A 24,675-nucleotide genomic window follows, 5' to 3' on the forward strand; every position below is an offset into this window, starting at 1 on the left:
CTAGAAGAGCAAGAGCGTTCAGTTTGCACTGTCTTCAGTGTTTTTCATGGGGAGAGCCTAAAAGTTTTCAGGCCCTTGCAATACTCTTTCACAAACCTGTAGCATGTCTTTGCATAATGATAGCAATACCGTATCAAAACGTGACAGGACTACATCATGGCAACAATGTGAAAAAATGTGAATTTATGGAAGATCACCCAGACTGCAACATACATGACGGCCTTCATTTTCTGCAATGGCCAGACACAAAAACATACCAGTAACTCTCAACTCTTACAGCCCCTAGTATCACTTTGCAAAAGAGTCTGAATAGCTCTGAATGCTTTTGAATGAGATCAAAGCTGTTTATTACCTGTTTTACCAGCTCCGCTCTCTCCTGTAATAAGAATACACTGGTCTTTGTCCTGGTCCCTTAAAGATCTGTATGCTTCATCTGACAGAGCAAAGCTGCAAATTAAGAAAGAGACAATTAAGAATTAGATAGCACAAGTAGCAGCAATAACACAAAATAACAACAAAAAAAAAATAAAAAAAAACAAGCACGTAGTGTTCTGTAAGTGCTGAAGCTTTCAGTTTTCAGAATACAAAGACTCAATGGAAGCAAATTATATACTTTGGCTCAGTGGTTTATTCAGACTTTTCTCCAGGAACAAACAAGCAAAATCTATCTTGTAAGTTTTCATACAGATATCAAACTCAAATTCAAAATTGGGGGGGAGTGGGGGGAAGGGGGGTGTGTTTAGGTAGCATTCTTCATATGGACAAACTCTCTTTTTTTCTTCAGTTGTCATTTTGAGGCAGAGAATGAGTACTATTGATTTTGATTCACCAGCATTTTTCCCAGTTAATGAAATAAGGCACTAGGACAGCACTAGGACCCCTTGCAAAAGCTTGAGCACTACCTGAGAAAGGACTAAAAAGCATAATCCGCATAAAAGGGCACACTTGCATTAACTACCTTCAGGAGATAAATCTGCTAGTAAAACATGGCATAGTTTTACATGAAACGAACGTCCATTCAGCACAGCAAGAGCTTTGTTAGATTACTGCACCTAGTAAAATACTGGGTGTTTGTGTACATATAGAAGTGTTTATTATTTACAGTAAATAAACCATGGTTGACAAATATAAATGAACTCTCAGGTCAACACAAAACACATCATGCTTGCAGATCCGATGCATCTTTTAGAAACTTGATTATTCTGTAACAGCTCAGGAGCTTTGCCTTCATCTGACAGCTGCAAATACATCAGCGTAGCCACATGGAGTTTTCACAGGGAACCACAGCCCCCTGATAAGAAAAAAGCCAGCTCTGTGTCGTGAAACGAGCTGGGGTTTGCATGGGCAAATCAATGTAAGTAGTGACCCACGCTGAGCTTCTTTCGGAGGCTCTACTGCTGGAGCTTGAAGCTCCACACACTAAACCTGCATACGTCCAGGTCAGCTCATGCCTATTTCTTTTCACTGTCCCTTAGCTCGGGCGGTTGCTCTTCCTTCTGGCTTCTCTTCCCCAATAACTTCATAAGAACACATCACGATGGCCCCGGTTGGTTGCCGTGTGCTCATCCTTCTTCTCTCCTGCACCCCGTCTGTCTGTCTGGTTGCATGAGCAGCCTGGGCTCCTCCAGGGCTTTCCTCCCAGCCTGCGCTGTGTCAGGCGCTGAGCTGCAATCCCTCTCCGCACAGCTGGGCCAGCCATTTGACAACCACGACCAAAGGTCACCGCTCCTTTTGATACACTCACCGCTGAACCAGAATTAAGTCTGATCTCTCAAAGCTTATTAGTGCTATGGTGATTGAGGCGTTTCAACTCAGCAGTTCAAGCAGAGGTGAAAATGTGTTTACAAGAAAGCAGCAGGCTGTAATGCTTTTAGTGTTACGACAAATCCAGTTTGTGATGGGGCCAACATGCTAGAGAGCTAAAACTAGAGAAGAAAAAACACAAAAACAGAAAAACTCTTCGGCTGCTGAGAGACCATGACACAATTTCTGGCATCTACTTTACTGTCCAGCATCCAAGCTGCAGTAGCAGTAACACTTTACCAGACTCTCTTACAGGACATATTGAGGAAATGAATAATGGATGCTGAACGCTGCTGCAGATAGCCTTGTAAACTGAGGAGCACAATGCATGGCGGTCAGTAAAGCTTATCCCAGCATGCGTTTAACTTCAGTCACTGTCCTTTCTGCAAGGAAAAAAAAAAAAATAAAATAAAAAAATAAAAAGCAGTAAGACATAGAGGAAAGAAATAAAGCTACATGGGGCATTCATGGGCCACGCGAGAGACCTTTCGTGCCAATGCCATGGCTTCCACGGCTGGACTCAGGAAAGCAGCTTCCAGCTGGGAGGCATGGCTCCAATGAAGTCAGCGCCAAGCACAGAGGAGGTATTCTCTTTCTGTTGATATACTGAGTTATGAGTTAATCAGCCCCGTAACCATTCATCTTTCCTAATACACCCAATTTCTAGTTTCCCAGCAGCCCGTCACAATATATTTTAGTGCTTGATGTATTAACTCTGCCTACACCACACAGTGAAAAAAAAAAAAAACAAATCACATTCCTTCTCCTCCCTCAACAAAGAAATGGGAAGTTTAATGCTCCAAAGAGACCTGTGAAGTTGGAGGAGCGAGTGGGATCTCAGGCAGTTCTGCTGCTAATACCCAACCCCGGCAGGGATGCTGGGCATACGTCCTCTGTTCCTCCAGTCTCCTACACAACCCAGCAAAGCAAAAGTTTCACAAGCATCAAGATTTAATATCAAATATTATCTGCTAGAGACACAAGAAAAGAAGAAGCAAACTCATTTTAGAAGTTTTGTATGTGTCCGTGTTAGAAGTTAGCCGGAAGCTGTCTAAAATTTACTTCTGACGTTTCAACCACTGCTCCAACAATCCAACTGGAGGAGGCACAGCCAAGAGCGTATTGAAATAACAGCGTTCCAGATTTGTCTCACTGGCATCGCAAACAGCGCTGGACACGTTTGCAGCAGAGCCTGAACACAGATCTTTAGTTCAAAGGAAAAAGCGATCAATTCATCTGCCGTGTCAACTTTAATGCATGGCACTGCTTCGCTGTCCTGCCCGTTCACCACCTTCTTCTGCCTTTGCATTGAAAAGCTTCGAGTCCTTTTGTTCAAACTCTGCTTGTTCCAAAAATAAAACTTCTTGCTATCCCCTATTTGTTACAAACATATAAACTAATTCCATTTAAGACCACTTTAGCTTAACATATTTTGACGATCTGTCGACTGCTAAGAACCCTTTTATCCTTTTCCTTTCGGCAGAGCTCTGGGAAGTCAATGTTTACAGCTATGGCTTTAAACCACATGCTACTATCTGAGCTGCCTCGCAATTACAGAGCCTAAGCACATTTTTTAAAATAGTTCATAATTTACAAGGCAGCTATACCCCATGTGTTTCAAATTAAATGGTGAGTGTGTCAGCAGTGTCATTGACCATACCTTGTAATAAACTGGCCTATGATTTTTAGGTTATCCTGGAAGACGACGACATTCTCCTACCACAACAAACAGAACTATTTGCTGGAGCTCTCTTATAGCTAAGATTTAAGTATAGGAGCAATTTGAAGTCAGAGCACCACCCACACCTAGATCACCCTGCTTTTTTATAGCACCCGCTCCGCCGGCCACGTGGATCCAGATGGCCAGACAGCTCTACAAAGAAACCCAAGTCCGACCCTAAAAACGCTAACACGAAGGGAAGCAGCAAACAGGCCTGCAGGGGGAGTTGCTGAAGGGCTCGGGCAGCTTCCAGCAGCACACCAGCCCCTTGAGACCAGAGCAAGGCGGGCAGCCACCCACCCCATCACAGGTCTGTTAGCGCATCAGGGCTGACCCCAGAGTAACAGCGGCAAAAAGCTTTAAACAACAGAACTCGAGCCCACAAGAGCCAAAAAGAGCCAGCTCTTCTCTTCCACCGTCTTCCTCCCTTAAGCCGAAATCACCGGGATGAGCAGTCCTCAGCTGGCAGGACTTCTTCCCACCAGTGTTTTCGTGCTTCCTCTCCCTTCCTTCGGCGTCCTCAGGCATTGTCCCTGGGTGAAACGCACGGATGGCTTTCCCCAGGCATTCCTACGTTCCCTTCAGCTCATCTTTCCTGGCTGTTGCTTTCGATTCTCAGTCTCTCGGTCCCCGTATTAAAACCTTTACTGGTAAATCTTGGCCTCCATCTGCCAACTCATTCACTACTCCCAAAGGAAATGAAGAAAACCTCCCTCCTTGACCCCTCCAATTCCTCAGGAAGCAGAGCCCCAGCACCCCTTCATCTCATCCCATAACCACACAGGCAGGGTACATGCTATATATTCAGCAGTGCTTTAGCATTGAAAGGTGTGCACTATGCTGCACTCAAAAGAGATACAACAAGATTTAAACTTGACGTATCACGTAATGTAAAATGTACGCAGTATTTAATGTATATCGATTCTTTCAAGTCTAATTAAAGAAGAACATTTAAGTTCCTTCCTTTTCTTTATGACTGCGCAGAACAGGATGACAACGAAGCTGTTTCTTCCTCTCACAGCATGCTGTGGGAGAACAGCAGAATCACGGTTTGCTCTGGTATATATATATAAAAAAAATGGTAATAATAATGGATGGGAAAAGTGGAAGCATATTTTATAAAGTGCTTTGGGGCTTTCTGTTGTAAATCATCACGATTAGTTATGTATGTTTTCCCCCACTCCACTGAAGCTCGGTGGAAAAATCACCATTCAGGAAAAACCACCAGAAGAGGTTATTTATGTTATTAGCTCATAGTGCAGAATCATCTCATCTAATTGCCCTACGGGTAAGAAGCGTGCTCCCATTTCCCATAATTGCAAACCGGCTCGCGTTCGGCATTTTGACACACTCGAAAAGAAAAGGCTGATTAGCTTGCCACTGGTGTGAATATTGCAGCAGCTGATGGAGCACGGGCTAGGACAGACCTTCACAGGCGAGCAGCTGCTCTTAGAAAAATGCCATTCAGGGGAAAAATTAATGAGTTTAAACACCGGGATAAAGAGGTGCGCTACGACAGATGGAAAGGCTTTTACCCCATTCAAAATACTCGTGCGTTTTCAAACCTATTTGGTTTTCCTGGTGAGCACAGAAACCTGTTTTATCAGCAATCCTGTGTGGCTAACATACACTGCAGCAGCACACCCCACTTTGTTATTCCTGCTCACATAACTTTATTTCACCTCCAGCTCACTTTTGGAAATAAAGCACTGCTTGGGAAGCCCTGGGTACAGCAAGGATATCTCAGAGATCCTGTGCGCTCATTAGCTCAGGCACAACACCAAGCTAACGAGCCTGTCCAGCCCATAAACAGACATCTGCTCAAACTTATGCAGGGGATTTGGGGATATATGTGTGTGCCCTTGCTGCTCTGCTACCCCTCGATATGGATGCCCACCACACACACCTCTTCTGTCCTGAGGTCGCAGCCTTGCTGAGAATCATCTCGCAGCGACCGTGGTCAGCTCTAGCTTCAACTCCACGAGGCCTAGCATGTAAAAATCATTTCTGTAGCACACAGAAGGAAACTGTGTACACAAGAAAAATGCAGATTCGAACTAATTTACAGAAATGACCACAATTAAACTGTCTTTGTAGTTCCGAGCTTTATTTGTAAACCCCAGCCCCAGCTCTCTTATCTATCCAAAACATAAGGAAAAGATTATTCAGTGTGCTAGACAGTAAATATTAAGACTGTGTATTTCCTAATTCCTAACATGAAATAGTTTATCTTTAATAAACCAAACTACATCAACCACGATGTACTCGGAGTTGTAGAAATCAGAGCCTTTTGCATATAGTCACAGACAGAAGGAGACTGAATGGAAAAAGTGCCTCTGAAGGTGGTAAGAGAGCTGGATTTTAGCTGAAGTTTCAAGGCTTTAAACATTAGCTTTGTTTATGCTGTCCCTAACATCATGACAAAGGCTCCTAGCGCAGCAGATGGGCAGTTGCTGGTGTGTTTTAAGTTGCTTAGAAAAAAAAAAAAAAAAAAAAAGGCACCATTAAGCACAATGAGACATTTCCCCAGAAAGAACGACAGCTGTTCTTAATTGCAATCTGAAATCCCTTTTCTTCAGAGTACCACGCTGCCACTGTAGGGAAGGCACAAGGAAAATTTTGATCCATGTACACACCGTGCATCAAATGGGATTTCTCTCGTTTCCAATAGGGCCTCTACCTGCCCCCACTTTTAAGTCTGGATCTCCAAACTGAAACACAGCACTGTCTCCTTTAAGTACTTCTCATTCTTTCCAGTGTGCAAAAAGTCCCAACATTTTAATGAAAATCCTTTCTCAAATATAATCCAGATCCTTTCTTTAAATATAGTTACACTGAAAGCTGCACGAGGTGTTTAAAATTGTTTTTATTTCCAAGTTCGACCATCACATCGGTCAATTTTCTAACCAGAAGAATTTCAATGTGTTCAGCAGCACCCAAAGGGCTGGTCTGATTTCTAGCCTAGATGTACAAGTGAAAAAGCTGCAAAGGGAACGGTTTGCAGCATCCAAAAGACACAAAGAGCAGCCGTGTATTGACAAATTTGGAGAAGTGCATTACAAAACTGAAAAATGACTGAGTTTCTCACTATTCCTCTTCCCTGTTTAACGAAGGGCCCGCTTCATTCACAACATTCAGCCGGTCGTGCTGAGCGGATTCCCAAGCCTTTGGTGAGCATTAGTGGGATTCGACTTTATGTGACAGTGTGAATTAATTAAAAGAAAACCTCAGCATTCTCTGTCCTAAAAATATCAACGGCATAATACGAGCTCTAGACACAAGTTTCAGTTCCAGGAAAATGAGAGAAATGGGATCTGGCAAAAAAGTTACCATGAGTTTAGGCTCCTGGAGCATTAACACACATCTCCAAATAGCCAACACATAGGACATTTTTTCTTTTTCTTTTTTTTTTTTTTTTTTTTTTAATAATCTTGGCTTTAACAATCTAGCCAAAACGAAATGTTTTTATGCTTACAGATATACACAGACTATCCCAAATGCACTCACATCACACACAAAAAAAAAAAGAAAAAAAAAAAAAAAAAGAAGAAAGAAGAGAGAGAGATTGTCACAGATAACTAAAAACATTTGACTCTTAATCCCCAACACGACTGAAGTGAAATGTGAAAGTATGCTGTGTACAGAGGTATGGGTAAATATTTGAAAACTGCACTGAAAACAAAGTGATTTTGCTTCGGCTCTACGCCAGCGGTTAATTCATGAAGGATCCCCCAAGATTATTTTCCTCCATGCACCATGATGACGATTCTGGAGTTACAGAAGCATCTGGAACTGATCTCCGGTTCAGCGTTTCCCTTACAAACCCGTTCTGCTTTCAAGGTACCAATTCTGGCTTTTTTTGGAGGCTTTTCCAGCAGCGCCCAGCTCCTTGTAGCCGGCGAGGACCACACGTGGCAGCCGAGGGACAAGCGCGCGCTACCGGCGTGAGGTGGGCTCTGCCCAGGGCGAGGGGCCTCGTGAGATGCTCATGACAGCGCTGCCAGATGGAAAGGAAACCACCCATAAAACCCACAGATTTGGTGCTTCTGAATGGCTTTCTTGTGCCGTAAACGCTCCGGCAGCCCCATGTTCTGCGCCTGCAAACAGCACCGTGCGTTTTCCTGGTGACAATCCCCCGCGCCGAGCTCCTAGGTCCTTACAGAGGAGGGTCAGCACCGGTGCCACAAACAAAAATGCAAAGGGCCTTTTCATTTCCTAGGTTAGACAAAGCTCCTTAGAGGGCAGACGCAAAGGTTCGTTCCAGTGAACTTTGTAATCCAGTCTGAATGTCACGCCAGACCGTTTTAAACATTAAAATAAAGCCCAACATCCACCTGCGCGCTGCTTTCCAGGCTGTTTATACTCCCTGGGCCTTGGGCACGTTTTCTGAGCCTCCTTACAACCCCGTGACCTGCTATAAACCAGTTCCTGTGTTATTAGGTATTATTACAAAATTTCATGTGATCTAGTAACAGCAGCACACAAGCAGCTACTGTTCAGGCTGATAAGGCTACGTTCACCTGGCAAGCACTGGGGTCAGACGGCTGCATGACATGCTACCCAAACCAGCCAAAACAGCCCAGATTTCAGGAAAATGCCTAAAATATTGCTGCCTGCAAGAAGAATCTTCCTTCATGTCCTCAGCTTCCAATCTCACAAATCTCTTCCCAAACGCTCTACAGAAAATCGGACGGCTGCTTCGAGATGGCCACATCACAGCTGCTTTCCTCAAACCTCTGCTTTCTTGGGGTTTCTTGGGGCTCTTGTCAAAAAATTCAAGACATCGTGCACCCACGGGAGGTGGGCCAGCAGCCTGCAACACAAGAGGCTCCGTCCTCTCTGGCATGAAGTCCTGCAGACTCTTGAAGCAAGAGTGATGCTTCACCCTCTTGTCATCTGTATGCTTGAGGGATTTATCTTCATGGATCCACCATATCCAGTGCTGCCACTCTGTAGAGGTCAAGAGCTTTAAGCCTGCCTCCTTCCAAATTATTTTCTGTGTTTTTTTTTTTTCCTTCCGCTTTTTTCTTTCAACTCATTCCTAGCACGGGTTTAAATATTACATACAGGCAGCCTTCCTTAACTGCTATTTATGATTTCTGTCAGCTGCAGGCCCGCCCGCCCTGCCCAGCGGTTAATTTTGCCAACTAACCTTTGAAGTGATCCAAGTGATTGTCTTCCCTGACTACAAATCTCTTCAGAAATAGGCACTCTGCTGAGCCACATGAATGAGTCCAAAGGGGGAATTTCTGGAGAAGCCAAGAATTACTAGGAACAGGAACCAAAGCCTTGTAAAAAGGGGGTACCGTGAGCTGAGAAAAACCTTTGGGGTGTGAGCAGAGTTCTCCAAATAAAGAAGAAAGGGAAAAAAAAGGCATGTGAAGATGAGGAAAGGACAAGATGAAAAGGAAGCGTTGGAATAAACATGCAGAGTCACTGAAGGACGCTAAGCTATAGCACAAGCTCTCACCCCACCAGCCCCTTCTACAGCAAAGAAAATGTCTTACTGTGTATCTTAAAACTGATGGCTATGGGGAACAGCTGAGTTTCACATATAGGCAACCACTATCCCTCACAGCTCAGACTGCACCACCCCTTCAGACAAAAATATTTGCTTTAAATCAATGAAAGGAAAAAAAAAAAAGTTTCCATAACCTTAGTGTTTCTGAAGACATGCCATCCTGGAAAACCAACAAAAAAAAGCCAGAAGCAGGACTATAACTTCTATATTCACCGCTTACACTGACTCAAAACAGTCCTAACTTGAATAATTTACAGCCAGTTTTGCCTATTAACAATGTAACTGCAGGTATCAGTACGAGAATGATTTGTCCTGTGAATTATTAATATATTGACCACTGAAACGAGGGACACGTAATTAAGTTCCTCGTTGTAAGAGGCATCAGGTTGATATCTCTGTAGTTGCATTCTATGTAAAGGCAGGCCATTTTTCAGGACTTGCCTGCAAATCCCTATATATCTGAAAGCTTTTAGCACAAAACCATTGTCTATTCAGAAAATATTTGACTCCAAGATACGAATAACAAGTAAATAAAGTGTTCAGCAAAATTTCCCAAGTGGAATTCAATAGACTGGCAGATCAGCCACATTTCTAACACACTGCCTGATCTTACTGACGTCCCAGTTATGCGTCTTAAATATATCGGTGCCTCTCTAAAAAATAAAAAAGTGTGTTGACTACAAATTCTTACCGGCTTGCAACTTGTCGCTAGCAGCACAGTGACCGCTTTCTATTTTGTTCCTCGACTTCAAATAATTTGCAGTTCTGAAGTGAGAAGTTAAGGCATTTCAGTCTGGGAAGTGGAGCAGAGAGCCACACGGCGTGTTACCTGCCAGAGGTGGAGAGCTGCTGGCAGCTGCTGTTAAGATAGGAGATGCAATAAAGCACCTGCTCTGCAATCCCATAGAGCAAACCTGTTACTGGTACGAAAGCGATACAGCACCGCGGCTACAAATAAATGGTACAATGAAGTGTTTATCTCACAGTGCCTTCGCTTTGAAGATCCTTTGTCACCGGTGGAAGTCGATGTAAATCAGCCAGGTAGGCAGCTTGGTTGTCTCTCACGTCTAGGCTACCCACAAGGTGAGCAGAACAGCAATTACATCAGCTGAAAGGGGAACTGCATCAACTGAAAGAGCAGGACGCGAGCACGAGGACTGCACAAATCAAGCAGCAAATTGTCTGAGCACTGAAATGTCACCCTCTGCCCTGCCGAGTCAGAGACAAGGCTGATCCTGCCTCGCAGATAAAGACAAAAACAGCAAGATTAACGAAACACTGGGGGAATAAATAAATAAATAAAAAGCTGGGTAAACTTCCTGCTGCAGCTATGCAAATAGCCACAGAGCAGGAAAACAAGCATTCCAGCGGCCTAGAAAAGTAACACTTTTTACACAGCGCCGCAACAACAGTGAATTTAGAGAAGAATGGACGATATAAATAAACACTCTTTGATCCAATTTTAATCGGTATAACGTTATCCAAAATCATCTGACCGGGAACTCCTTCTGCCAGGGACCCTGGCGTTTAAAAAAAAAATAAAAAATAAAATAAAAAAAAGCTTGAAACATGCAATTAAGTATTAATTAGTGTCACCAAAGCACTGGGCACTCTCGTAGATGCTGCTGAGGAAACAGAGTAGACGAGAAGGTGATGACTCCCCTCGTCTTTCGGATTTGGGTTAAGAAAACACAAGAACAGATTTCCACTCACGTGGTTTTGTGTTTCCTTCAGTGACCATGTATGGAAAAAACGTCTCGAGGTATGGATTTCCTTCATGTCATTGTGCACTTCTCTCCTTCCCCTTCCCTTTTCATGTTCTCGCCCAGCCGATTTCCCCGGGACAGCTGGACTTCCCCCGCACACCCTCCCAGTCACACTCCCTCACACCCAGACGCTTGATGTACCCCAAGCCCAGACGCGAGGCCATGCGAAACTACTGGAAAATAACCAAAATGTGCTTTAAGATCCTCATTTCCCAGAAACTCCCCCACAGAGCCCTAGGTCCGGAAATGTCCCTCAGCAGTCTGCTCCAGAGACGCCGATGTGTGAAGCCTGGCCACCCAGCCCAGGGGGATCTCTCTGAAGTGACCGACCTTGGAGAACGTGAGCCACGAGGTGACAACACCTTTACCTCAGGCAGAAGCGCCTCTGCAGAATAAACTGAAAGGAGCTATTCCATAATCCGGTATTTTTAAGTATATTTTGTCTAATGGGTGTCAGAAGACAAAATCCTCATACAGAAGCAATACCAAATAAAGAAACCTGTGGAGAGATCACATCTGCCCCAGACAAATCAAGCTCATAACTTTCCACAACTTGGCACTGTAACTGAACTTGTGAGGGAAATTGCCTTACTAATACACAATCAAGATTTCCTGACACAAGTTAACATTCAATATTTTCTCTCCCCAGCCTACTGAGTGGATTCCCAGTGCTTGGATTCCAGGCGGTCTCGTTCTGAGATGGCAGCCTGACCACACAATTCCTGTCGTTAGCAATGAATGACACCAATGAAACAATTTCCTACTCAGTTCAGGTTCTCCTTTCTTTTCCCTGAGCCTCTCGCTGTAAGCTTCTGACACCTGCCCTTCCCACCCTGAAACTAATTTGCATTTTAATATTGAAAGGCAAACGTTTCTCTAGTCAAAGTAGGATGTATATTTGATTGGATTAAGCAACAAAAAAAATATGTACCGGAATCACTATTGACCATTTTTTGTCTGGAAAACTCTCTCGCAGGAGAGATGGAGAAGCCGAGATCAATATATTACTTTGCCCAACAGGTAACCAAGTACTTCGTGCTGACTTTCAGAATGGCAGACAAACTGTTACTCCCAGGTTTTATTTTTAAAATCCTCCATCATACGCCAGCATATTTTATGCAACTGAGCAAAGTTAGTCAAGCAGAAAGTTCTTTTAGCAAGCAACTGTGTTAATTCAGCAAGCAATTGTGCTCGCTAAACAAAGCTGTGAAGAAAATCTGAACATCGCGCAAGTTTGGATCCAAAAGGACCGAGGAAAGGACCAGAAGCTCATTTGATCTGCTTAATTGGCTGCCTGCATTTCAGCCAATGTATTTGGAAGAGTTACAGGTGAAGTATGAAGGCAAAGAATTAATCAGAATAAAATAACTTCCAGATGTCCTTCCACACACAATTTCCTTCTAATCTAAAAGCTAACACCAGAGGAAGATGCCGAAGCTTATGGCCGCGTGTGGTCATTTATGGGACCTCTGACCACTCCAGGCAGCCCCCTGAACGTGTAACTGCTGAGCGTGCTGACAGCCTCACAGGCCTTGAAGACAAGATGCCTCACGTCCAGCCACACCACCACAGCTCCATCCACGTCTCGTCCTGTTACGGACAGGGTTTCACCAGGGCTTCTCCAGGCCCTCTGGCTGTGCCCAAACAATATGGGTCATGGCTGGGCCCGACAGCCACCTCCCAGTGCAGGGAAGGGCTGTGAGGCCGGCCTTACGATTTATATCACATATTTATGGCACTTTGGCTGCCCTCTTGAATTGGCTCATTTCCACCCAGAACAGACCAGAGGAGACAGTTTTTGTTCTCCCACAGACACCATTCAGGTACAACCAGCCCGTTCCACACTCACCATGAGGGTTTTTTCATTTTTTGAACTGTGCAAAGAGAAATTAACAGTTTCAAATACCCACAGGAATACTACATTACTCAAACATATTTAACACTTGGAGGCTTTCACAAGGCAATCTGGACTTCACAAGAAGTGGATTTCCTTGAAAACACACTACTTACAATGCAGTTACAGGAAAATGTTCTGAAATGCATGTACCAGCATCTAAATACATGAATCACAAAATATAACTCATCTCAACTTCTATTTAAAATAAGGATGAACTTTTTTCTCTCTTTTTTTGGTTTGTGTGTGGGGGGGTATTATGTTTGCTTTAATCAACATAGACGTTTTGATGAGAAAGACAGCTGGCAGCATCTGCTTCAGGACAGCATGAAAACTAAAGCTTCTTCGCTGTACTTACATGTGGGGGCTGAGCTCATAAAAGTTTCGGTTTCTGTATTCTTCAACTTTCTCTGGAGTATAAATGGGTAGAGGTCTGTAGGGGTTTATTGATATCACCACACTGCCGATGTACGTCTGTTGAAAGAAAAAAAATGCACAAAAAATCATTGTGGATTTTTCTTTTATATATCAGTCTCCTATTTACTACTTTGCAAAAAGAACAACAGAAAAGCCCAGCTGTAACAATGAATAAATACGTACACACATTCTGAAATGCTTTGCAGGTCTCCTCACCAAACGATGTCGGAATGCCTCCTAAGAATATTTTTGAATCAAACTCCAATCATACAAATACTTCTCTGACTAATTCAGCCAGGGAGGGAAAGGGAAAAGGACAGAGACGTTCACGAAGGAACATGCAAACACGGCATGAGCTTCGCTGCAGCCCTTGTGCCCTCACACAGAGCCGCGGAAGCGATGCTGGAGTTCGAGTGTGGAAAGAAAAAAGATGTTTCACGGGAGCAGATGCTACACAAACTTGCCGTTACCCATGGCAAACAGTGTGGGCAGTGCACTGGTTCTCCTCAGCACCACGCTGAATGAAGCTGAATGAACCCGCGTGGCAAGAAATGCCACAATCCCTCCACGCCCTGCCTGCAGAGACTTATCAAACACAAAGTCAACCCCGAGTACCTGGTATCTCTTTCCACAGCCAGGAAATGAATAAAAACACCTGGGAAAACACGTTTTTTCAGTAAGTGGGGGCTGCCCTGAGGTGTAAGGGCTGCACACAAAAGCCACAGCTTCCCGTTATTTGGGTTACAACTGCTAGTAAATGCTGAAGAAAACCCAGTGACACCTTAGCACCTCACAATCACTACTTGGACTTATCTCCACAGTTTTGCGCAGAGGGAAGTGCCATAATAAGCATTTTCTAACTGGGAACAGAGGTGCACGGAGCTTGATTTATTGCCCAGGGGTTCGGCAGAGCAGCAAGTCACAGACAATACTCAGCGCATGAACTCACCTGGCGTTTTCTGCCCGATTTCCAGCAGGGTCGAGCAAGCCAGACTGCAGCGACAAAGCAAGCAGCACGAGGCTGCCCGAGAGCCTCGCAGCTCTTTGCTAAACGTCTCCCCCCATGCAGCCGAGCTGGAGCAGCCCAAGAGCCCTGGAAGCAAGCTGGCTCCATCGAGAGCCTGTGGAAAATGCGGCGAGGGGGAAGGAAACCTGCCCGTGAGGGGGGCGCCCCAAGGGCTACCGAGGCAGCTGGAAAACAGATTTGTGTCTTGCACAATTTGTAGATCTTTGCTGCTTTCAAAGACGCAGTCCTGTGTACTTTATGTACATTTTCTTCAAATGATAAATTGCTCTAGTTCGGTGGTCATCCTCCCCTCAACGTGGGAAGTGTTTTCTTTTTGTGCCCCTCTCTTGCACTGAACTATAAGGAAATCCAAAAATTCACTTTCTGTAGCCAGTCTTTGCTCTGCTCTCTCTACAGCTCTGCCACTTTGCAGGCCTAGACTCTTGGCAAGGATAAGCAGCTTTCTAGTCTTCACAAGTGCATGGACACCCTCATTAGGGCTCCTTCCTATAAACCATTACTATGCTAACTCATTTCCTCATGAATCTTAAGAATTTGTGAATTCAGCCCATTTTGAAATCCATGTCGGAAAGTACCAGCCAAAGACAGCTACAGGCCAGATCTTGACGTCTGTATTTAGAAACAGGAATCCTCTGCGACTCGAAGACCTGCCCTTTCCAGCTCTCCTGCTGCCGTACACACAAAGTGTAACTGCTGAGTTCCTTGAAGCACCCAGAAATGCCAAGGCAAAGAAAGACGGGCGAGAGCAAAAAGCTTGATTTTTAATTTTGAATGCAGGCATTCAAATGAGATGTATTTAGAAACATCTCTTCGTAGCTAAGTACTGCCTAGACAACGTATTTTGGGAGTTGCAGTCAGCTGCCTATTGTCAGACACGTACAAATAGGGAGCACTTCCTAAAATACCAATATTTCAAAAGGTCAAATGACTCCACAGAAACAAAGCCGTACACATGTCCATTTTAAACACCAACCCAACCCACGCCAAGAAATCACTGCTCTGGCTGCGAAGCTGCTTGGAGAGCTACCACACTGCCTCTTCTCCAAGTGCCGCTATCTCGCAGCTGATACCTCACAGCTCCTTGCTCGTGGTGGTCTGTGAGATTCCACAGAGCTGGGATAAACAGATCCCGAGCAGAGCTTTCCCACGTAACATCTGCCTTCCCACCAGACCTCTACGATAAACAAACAAAATAAATGGCTCAGGCCCTTGAGCGAGCAACAAGCTCCGAAACATTCCAGCGCTGGAAGGAGAGCGCCGAGGAGTAGCAGGAGACCGTGGAGTGGCCCCCCGGGGACTGCAGAGAGCCTTTATTTTCCCTGTTTAAGGAAAAAGCAAAACCCCAGAGGAACGGCCTCATGATGAAAGCACCGAGCGCAGTCAGGAAATCTGATTTCTCTCTCGGCTTTGCCATGGTTTTGTTCTGCGAGTTGGGACAAGATCTGCTGTCTCCTCAGGTTTTGCTAATGAGAGACTCTTGATTACGCTCCTTCCTCTAGGTAGCTCCTTTATGGCAGCAAGTCACAAAGGCAAATTCTGCCTCCTTGGCGTGTTCGCCCAGAGCCTGGAACAAAAGGACTCTGGCCTGTGCTTAATCGGTGCATCAGCCACGCAGCACGGTGACACCGCCGGGCACCAACGCTGCGGAAAAGAGCACTCAGATTTCCGTCAGGTCAACGGGCAGCACATCCTGCATTCTTCAGCACAGCCACACAGCCAGCTCGTGCCTGTGAAATTAAGGGCTTAAGGCCTTGAGCAAGTGAAGCCTGAAAACTTGAAATCACAATCCGACGGGAAACGGAGGCAATGTCTGTCACGCTGAGCCTCTGTCCTGTTGGAGATGCAGTTCCTGAGACCCTTTGATGCCTAATTTTTCCCTCCAGGTGTGAAAGCAAACCTAACGTGTTGCCCGGGGCAAGGTGCTACCACTGCTTCAGGCCTGTCTGTGCCTTTCTGGCCCAGCAGCTGTGAGACTGGGCTGAGAAGAGGCTCGAGGGACCAAGCCTGCAGGAGGCTCCCACCAGCAAGGCAGCGCAAGGCAGCTCAAGAAGAGCAGAAGACCACTGGCACAACTCACGGGAGAACACTTCACACCCTGGCATACAGCACATTAATAAAGCCATTTTCCCCGACACAGTTACCCTTGCAATAGCCCAAGGGTACAGAAGATTTTATTTTAAATGCTGCAGCACAGAAACAGAAAACAAACTCTAGTAAAGTCAGATTGTTAGTGGGGATACGGGCAATTCCATTTCTGCAGAGCGACTTTAATAGCCCAGATACGCACACTGCCCATTCCTCTAGTACTGCTGAGGCTCAGAAGTACTAGGTGGCTCTGATTTTGAACAGTTTCAGATCGCTATAAAACAATTCACTGAAATTAAAGACATTAAAGATCAAAGAGAAGTGTGACTAGATTTTTTGGAAGGAACCCAGAACTAACGCTTGGGCAGCACTGACTTTTTATATGCATGTATGTGACATCAGCAAGAATGTATTTCTAATATACTCATTTTAATTTACATTTTGCCTGAGCGGTTGTGGTTCTGGGTTTTGCCAACTCCTAAGCACATGTGCTGCTGCACGCTCAGAACAGCTGGGGCCAAGGAGCCAGCCTGTACTTACATGTTCTCAGCTTTCTGAACCGTCCCAAACGCAGACAGAACCTGTCAAATTTAACACCGCTCCGTAATGAAGCTTCTCATTTTAATAAGTGTTAGCAGCTAGATCAGTACCACCTCAAAATATCATCTGCTATTTGAACAATCGCGGCGTGTGCTCAAATTTGTTTTTCGTTGCGGTTGGCCACAAAAAAGAAAAAAAAGTAGATAAATGCACTCTGCTTTTGGACCCTTGCGTTTTTCAGGTCTGGAACACCCGCAAAGTTGAGAGAAACTCGGTTTGGAAAGGAGGAAGAAAACAGTCTGAGGAAGGCTAAGAGCAAAAACACCTGAGAGGCTTGTTTCTGGGGCTTTTACTGCACATCACAACGTAGGTGTCCAGCGTTGGTGGAGAGGGATGGGCTGGGTACCCGAACAGCACACAAACAAACAAGCTCCAATTTCATCCTACAATTTCCACCCGGGGGTTTTCCGGCACTGCTTGATGAAGGCACACAGACCATAAACTCCACCTGTGACCTGAGGCACGCTGCTGCACCCTTTGCCTGTGGGACCACGGCCACAAGAAGAGCCCCCGGGCACCCTCTGCAAGCACAGAGCAAGGATCACGTGGAATAGACCAGAGCTAATAACATTTTACCTCCTCGATCAGGAGCTTCTATGAGGTTTTCCTAGAGACAGCAAAAGAAACATCTGTGCTTTGCGTCCCCAAACTGGCATTTCCTGGCATGCACAGCATCTCTCCGAAGCTCCCGCTCCGCTCTGAAATGGCTGCACTGATGGGGGAGATGTCACAGATGAGGCAGCCAGTTGCCACCGCCCTCACTGGAAGAGAAGCCAATGCTAAAAATGTACTTTTCCAAAATCTAGCCCGTGGTAAACTGAAGGCACAAACCAGACTGTCATACTTAGTTTTACTCCCTCTCCATCGAGAGGGAAACCTCTTAAAATCTCCTTCTCCTTAAGACTCCTGAATACTTCTCACTCTTGTTTGGAGTCATTTCTAATGACGTTTGTATAAGTGAAGAAACCGAATACTGGATATCTGAACAAACACAACTTATATCCCCCACGATGACTAAAACAAGGCTGGAGACCTTGTGTCCTTTGGGACACTGCATTTTAGCCCCAGGAACACACTGGGCAAAGTCGGTATGTTGGAATAGAGAAGGAAAAAAAACAATCCTGTTAAGATACCATGTGCATTTAATGCATTTATTAACCATGATTGGCAAAAAAAATCAGTAAAAGTACATAGAAGAGCACCGGATGACTTCCTGAACGTGGGAATTAAAAAAAAAAATCAAGCAAAAGAAGAAACTGCGTCAACAGTTGAAGTAAAATCATCGTACTGCTGGAGGAGAGAAACTTCACCACCAGGACATATCCCAAATATATTGGCACAAGCCAAACACGTCGATGGCTGATTGAACGACTCAAGACACAACGCTCAGGCAGGTACCACGAAGGCAGAATTGCCTACCTATATCCCACAGCAAACAAGGCTGACACGGGCTGTCAAAAAGGACAGCAAACTGCTGCGATGCTGCGCTCAGGGCTTGATGCTGCAAGTCCCGGTGCAGACAGCAGCCTGCACCCACCGGGATCCAGCCCTTAATTGCACTGCAATCAGACTGAGAGCCCTGAAGCAACAACGGAGCCTCCTCCAGAGGCAGGCAGAGGAGCACGGACAAGCTGAAGCAAGTACTTGACGAGGATGCGTGTGCAGAGATTATCGGGTTTCTCTCCTGAGTTTCTGGAGGGCACAGACTTTTCTCTGCTGATCGCTGAGTGCTCTGCTAACCTCACGATCACCACGACAGGCTCTGATGTTGTTAATAAGGAGGCAGATTAATCACCTCAGCCACCCAGCCCTCCGACTGCACTCGGATGTTTGTATGCAAATGCACAGAGCTCCGGCACGGGAGGCAATTACAGGCGGCATCTGGGAAGGAGGTGATGGCGCAGTCAGCACAAAGCAGGCTTGAGAAATTCTAAGGCAAGCGTTTAAATACCCTGGAAGGTCGATGTTCGCTAACTTTGGGAAAGATAAAGACTTGTTTTCATAAGCAAACAGCGACTGGAGATTGGATAGAGCCTGTGCCAAGAAACCTCCCGTCTCAGTGTGCACCAGAAACAATAGCAGAGAACATTACAGAGAGGACCGGGTCCAAAACATCCCATTATTTCCGTATGAATAAAAAGGGGGGAGGCACCATATTTTTACAGTACTTGGGCATTTTTGCTGCCATTTGCCAACCTTTCATTAATCTGCCTTTTGTGCTTCGTGTAACACGCACCGAGATCACCACCAAGTGCCCCAGAAGCCTTCCCCACCCCAGTGGGGCACAGCCAGCTCGGTGGCACTGGGGGGCATTTCCCACACCACCCTCTCTCTTTCTTCAAAGCGCCTCATCAAAGAGCCAAGGAGGAGGAGTGGATAGGGAAGAAGACCTCTCTGCGCAGCCCACGATGCCCACACTATTTTCGGTGATCCTTACTGATGTGTCCTTACTTCTTTATGCAGGTAGTGCATACAGCCCTTTGGATTTCTGACGCGATAACAAGCAAAGCAAGATGTATAGGGAGGCAGAATACTTATCAGACTGTGAGGTATCACTGTTAAAGACGTGCCCGGGGCACACAAACCCTTCTCTGCACCCCAAGCAGGCTTCAAGGCCCTCGCCGGTGGCAGCTGCAACAATATTATTGCTGCAAGCCAGCATCTTCCCTCCCGAGGGAAACTGGGGAGGCACCGCTGGGAAAATTGTTTAATCCGGCAGAGGCGTCCCCCGAGGGAGGAAGAGAAAGAGATCTGAGGAAGCTCAGGTCCCCTGGGCTACCAGCGGGGAGCAGCAAGTGCGGCAGCGAAGACAGCTGGGCTGAAAGCTGCTGGGCTCTGGCTATCAGACGCTCCTCAGCTCTGAGAAGGTTAGAGCACAGTCGAGGAAAGCCAAAAATGAGAAACAAAAAGGCTGCCCCAAAAACAGCCAAACAATAGAGGTCTCCGGGAAGCACCTCAGCCAGCAGCACAAGCACACCACAAGCCAAGCCACCAGAAGGCAGCCACAAGGATGCTACCTCAAGCAGCTACCACCGGGTTCTTAGGCTGGAATGCCAAATATTTAATAGCTCGGTGATAAAGCAACACGTGTTCAGCACCAGAAGACTGCTCTTGCCCAAAGCAGCCCACAAACGCCGCGTGCAGAAAATACAAATTAAACGCTGACATCAGAGAAAAATTCCGCTTTGTGAAGAGAGCAAAAAGCAAACAAACATCTTGTTGTCGTGAACAAAATGTTGACCTCTGCAGCTCTGGGAAGGCTTCAAGAAACAACACAACTGCAGGGAAAAATGTGCAGGGCAGCAGAACGGAGCGAGCTCTGGCCTCTGAAGGCTGCCTCCCACGTGCCCACGCAGCACTGTCCCCTCCAGACTGCTCACACCTCCCCCTGCCACCTCCCCGATCCCCCAAACCTTCAGGTAATCAACACGATGGTTTTTCTGCTTGCTCACGGCACGGCCCATGGATCACACTTCACTCTGCCTTGAGGAAATTCACGCAGGCTTTTGTTACCGATACTTGCAGAACTGAACTTTTAAAGACAGGGATTTTATCAATGAAAAGTTTAAGAGTTGCAGAAATAACATCATAAACCATTACAGCTTTTTAACGGGATTTTTCTTGGTCAGACATACCCCAGGCATTTCCAGACATGACTAAACTCCAAGATTCCCATTCCCAATTAACGCACGCGTTCCCCCAAAGCCCCTCGGCGTGAGATTACTGCCCAACCTGATGGTCTTCAGGAGGGCGACTGGCCCTGCTCCAGCCCCACCAGCCTTCATCCTTATTTTTACAGGCACAGCTTCCAGCTTCGCGCTCCGGTATGCAACCTAACACCCAAGTCCATTAAACTTTCTATCAAATACACATAAAAATGAACAAGAGGCAATCAAGCTGTAGTCTGTCCTCTGACTGGTAGGAATACGCTTTTTTTTTTTTCCCTCTTCCCCCCGTTTGCACCATGGCACGTGAGAAATGTGAAACGCTGGCTCTCAGAGCTTATCCACAAACGTGTCAGACCCATCCCAGAAATGGAAACTCAGCGAATTCTCCTGAAGGGCTTACAGGCAGTCATGCCCCAGGATGGTGAGAGGACCACCAGGGACCCAGACGAATGCTGGATGCTCGTGCAAGGGGAATTCCTGGGGAGAAGACCTGGCATTTCACACGGATGAATGGAGATGGCACTAGGATTCCCATCGCTGAACATTCAGCATCAAACATAACTACTGTGAAAGAGACTAGAAAAGACAAAATTGATATATTTTTTTCTTTTACTGGAGCCTATTTATGTTGTCATCTTTGGCTATGAGGCAGATTTGACACCGTTCACTGACACACACCAACCTGCAAAGGCTGGGTACCACAATTGTGCAATGTCTGGCCAACTTTAAAGCATTTTCCAAACCATTCATGCTACAGCTCTCATTCCCCACAACAAGCCCCTTTGAAGGTTATCACTGCAAGCCCGTTTTAAAACTAACACATGCAGCACAGACACAGCTGTCAGCCTACAGAAAACTGCCTAAAACCTGATGCTGAATGAGCTGTGGTCAACTGCTGCAGAAACATTTCAGTCCGTTCATATGGCTTTAGTTTGACTTAAATTTTTAAGTGGAGACAGGATTTTTGGTAATGCCTACAACTGGGCACTGACACACAGGCTGAGCTTAAATCCCAAGCTGAACCACGGGAGGCTAAGCCCTCTGAAGGGATCCTGAGGGATCAACTTTTGTAGCTTGTTAGAGCTGCAGAAATCTGCAGCCTTTGTTAAGCACCAACAGGAGCTCTTCAATGGCCCAACTCACTTTCTCCAGGACAGCATGCAAACCACAGATTTTACATGGTAAAACAAACATTACTTCCAGATATAACAAAGGCTTCATTGTGTTCGTCCAAGTCCAAAAACAGAAATGCAAAGTGTGCTTTCCACGAGTGAGGTGTGGGGAGAAGAAAGTGGGTGGCGGTAAGGGACAGGGAGAGAAGAGTTTGTGCGTGAGAATTAATGCACCCTCCCAACCACCCCATACTTCAGCAAACTTTCAGAGCAGTAATGAAGTTTGCAGGGCAGCACAATTCAACTGACATGAAAAGGAGGCATCCCCTGAGTGATCTGGTAATTAAAACCCTGCAGCATCACAAACTCAGTAACTTCTTGACTTGGTAGCAGCAGGTGGCAGGGACTTAAACAGCGATTCCTTCCACTGCTGCTGGACAAAATGTTTTAATACTTGCAAGGATCTGCAGCATTTTGACTTTACAGCGTGGATTCACAAACAGTACTTGTAAGACCTTTAAAAAAAATCACATGGTCAAACAAAACTGGAGATCAAAAGGGCAAAAGATACTGCAACAAACTACAAGGGAATGATTCAGCTACCAAAAAAAAAAAAATCCTTTGTTTTTGGCAGCAGTTCAAGCTTCTCAGCAGAGCATGTTTAAGTGTTAGTCTTTCCCACCTGCAAGGCAAAGGATCCTGTGCTGCTAGAGAAAAGTGACACCTTGTATCACCTGCCAAAGCACATAATGCTGCTAATTACCCTGCACCTCAGCGCCAGGCCGGGCAGAACCAGGAGCTCAGGGAAGTGCAGGTTTCGGTGTCACTGCCTCAGAGAACCATGTGTCTGAACGCCGTTGTCAGCTGGTATGTAATAGGTGATAAAAATAAAGCAGATTACCCATTTGTTGTTCAGACTGATTTCTCCCAGGAAAAAGCTATCTGGGCTAAATTCCATAAAAACATGCATTAAATACATTAAATCCGTAGTAGTTTACATAAGAAGTCCTGAGCAATCCACTTCTTTACATAAGAAGTCTATGGCAATTAAGAGCCTGCACATCTGGGGTGCCCTCACAGGACAGGTTTGTATCCTCAACACTTGGGATGAAACTTCCAGGTATGACCTACCTGCCTGTATCAGAGCCTAAGGGTTAGCAAAGGGAACAGGCTACACCTTCAGGGGACAGGAAGAAATTTAAGACACAATTTGTTGGAAATACAACTCTCAGAGGTATCGTGGAGATTTCTTTAACCCATTTTGAAAGGAATCTTTCTCTCCATCAACACAGACCTTTCTGGTTTCTTCTCTAACAAGGTTTTTATGGATCCCAAGAGTCCTTGTCTTACTTCAATTTTCTAGTTAAATTAAATTGTCAGTCCAAACATGAAGAGCAAGTAAATGGAAGTGATACCCGAGCACATCCACACAACTGTATTTTACCAAGCTAGTATCTATAGAAAAGGGAACAGGCATGGTTGAAAAGGAAAATTACTCCGGAAGAAAGATGCAGCAGAGAATGAATTGCAGAGGTGCAAAAGCACAGCCTACAACGAAGTAAAAACAAAAAGGGAGAGAGGAAGCAAACAAAAATAACAGATCCTCCCCTACTGGAGGCTGGAAAGGAAAAAAGCATAATGAAACCATGAAGATCTGAATGCTTAGCAAGAAGGGAAAATATAGCCAACACTAAAAATTAAAAGGGGGGAGGGTTATAATCAAATACAGAACACGTCTATTTGATTGTAATAAACTGCAGACAATTGCTTGCAGATCGTAGCTGTGCTTTGACTTAAACATTGCAGCTTTACTCTTGAAAGACTTATCTTTCTCTAGAGGTCCTGAAAAGCCTCTACAAATCATTAAGTTCCTACACCCGCAGCAGTGTAATAGACACAACGCTACGCACATTTTAACAAAAACAGAACAAAGAGAGATGAAGCAGGAAATGAAAGGCTTAAGTGGAATCACAATTTGCCTCTTCATTCCCAGCCTGTGCTTCAGCTGCCAGTTTACAACCTCTCTCCTACTGATCATCATTCAAAGATTAATATGCCTGAAGATTTTGATTGCTCCCACATATACCCAAGCTCATTGTTACTAGTTTAAAATCAAACCATTCTAATGAACATAATAATTATTATTTTTTTAGCATATCAAAGGCAACAGGCAACATTTAAGGCAGCCCTAGCATATTCCAAACATACATCGTTTGTACATCAGCCCGCTCCAACATCCTGGAAATGCCTTCCCTGGAAGCTGCTTATTTGTAGCTGCTTTGCTCTCTAACAAAAGTAGGCTGAAAATCAATGCTATCGTCAGTTTGGAACAGTTTCTTATGAAAATTGGAGGCCCGCTGTGTTGTGCAATGGGGAAGAACAAAAAGGAAAAACATCCCAGATGGAAAAGATCAAATGCAAATGATGTAGTACGGGAAGGTCCACAGCTTTTAAAAGAGATTTAAAAGGTGTTATATATATATATATATATATATAAAATTTTATTTTTTAAATAGAAAAGTTAAAATATTCCTAGTGCAATAGTCTGTGTTCAGTCTATGTGCATCCTTGCAGATCCACACGTATTTCAGGAATGGCAACGCAGGTCCCATAGGAAGTTACTGTTGCTGTATACTCACATAGACTTCGCTGTGATCAAAGCGCTTCTTCAGGTTATTGATGAAGGAGTCTTCATTAAGTGGCTCCAAAAGAACCATATCTCCCACCCCTATCATGTCATCTAAAAGTGACGTCTTGACCTCCATTTTGGCCATTTTCTCCTGCAAAGAGAGAAAGGAAGAAAGGAAAAAAAAGAGCAAAGTTAGCTCCAAATTATTCTAATTCTTCACAGGCATTAGCCACTGATACTATTTAGGATTCACAAGTAAAAACCCACCAAACGACACTTCTTTAAAACTGATTTTTCTAAAAGTCATTCTGTCTACCCAAGCGGTTTGCGCAATCCCAAAACCTTTAGCTCTGACTGAATAATGCCTTCCAGTTCGCAATACATTAAATATGAAATCTCAGGAAACAGCAGCGAAGAGCAGTGGGCGCCACAT

The 24,675-nt window shown here is 45.1% G+C and overlaps 1 protein-coding gene across 2 annotated transcripts in view; it reads right to left on the bottom strand.

Moving 5' to 3' along the window:
• MYO1B (myosin IB) overlaps window positions 1-24,675 on the bottom strand; it is a 90,909-nt gene that overhangs the window by 57,727 nt on the left and 8,507 nt on the right. For both annotated transcript variants that reach the window (XM_084289668.1, XM_084289669.1), the window contains exons 2-4: window positions 24,253-24,393; window positions 13,063-13,178; window positions 353-447 (exon numbers count right to left, since the gene is read on the bottom strand). In XM_084289668.1, coding sequence (XP_084145794.1) covers window positions 353-447; window positions 13,063-13,178; window positions 24,253-24,387 — 346 coding nt within the window. In that variant the 5' untranslated portion in view covers window positions 24,388-24,393. The remainder of the gene's footprint in view (window positions 1-352; window positions 448-13,062; window positions 13,179-24,252; window positions 24,394-24,675) is intronic.

Source organism: Netta rufina (genome assembly GCF_964035555.1).
Source record: "Netta rufina genome assembly, chromosome: 6".
Lineage (NCBI taxonomy): Eukaryota > Metazoa > Chordata > Aves > Anseriformes > Anatidae > Netta > Netta rufina.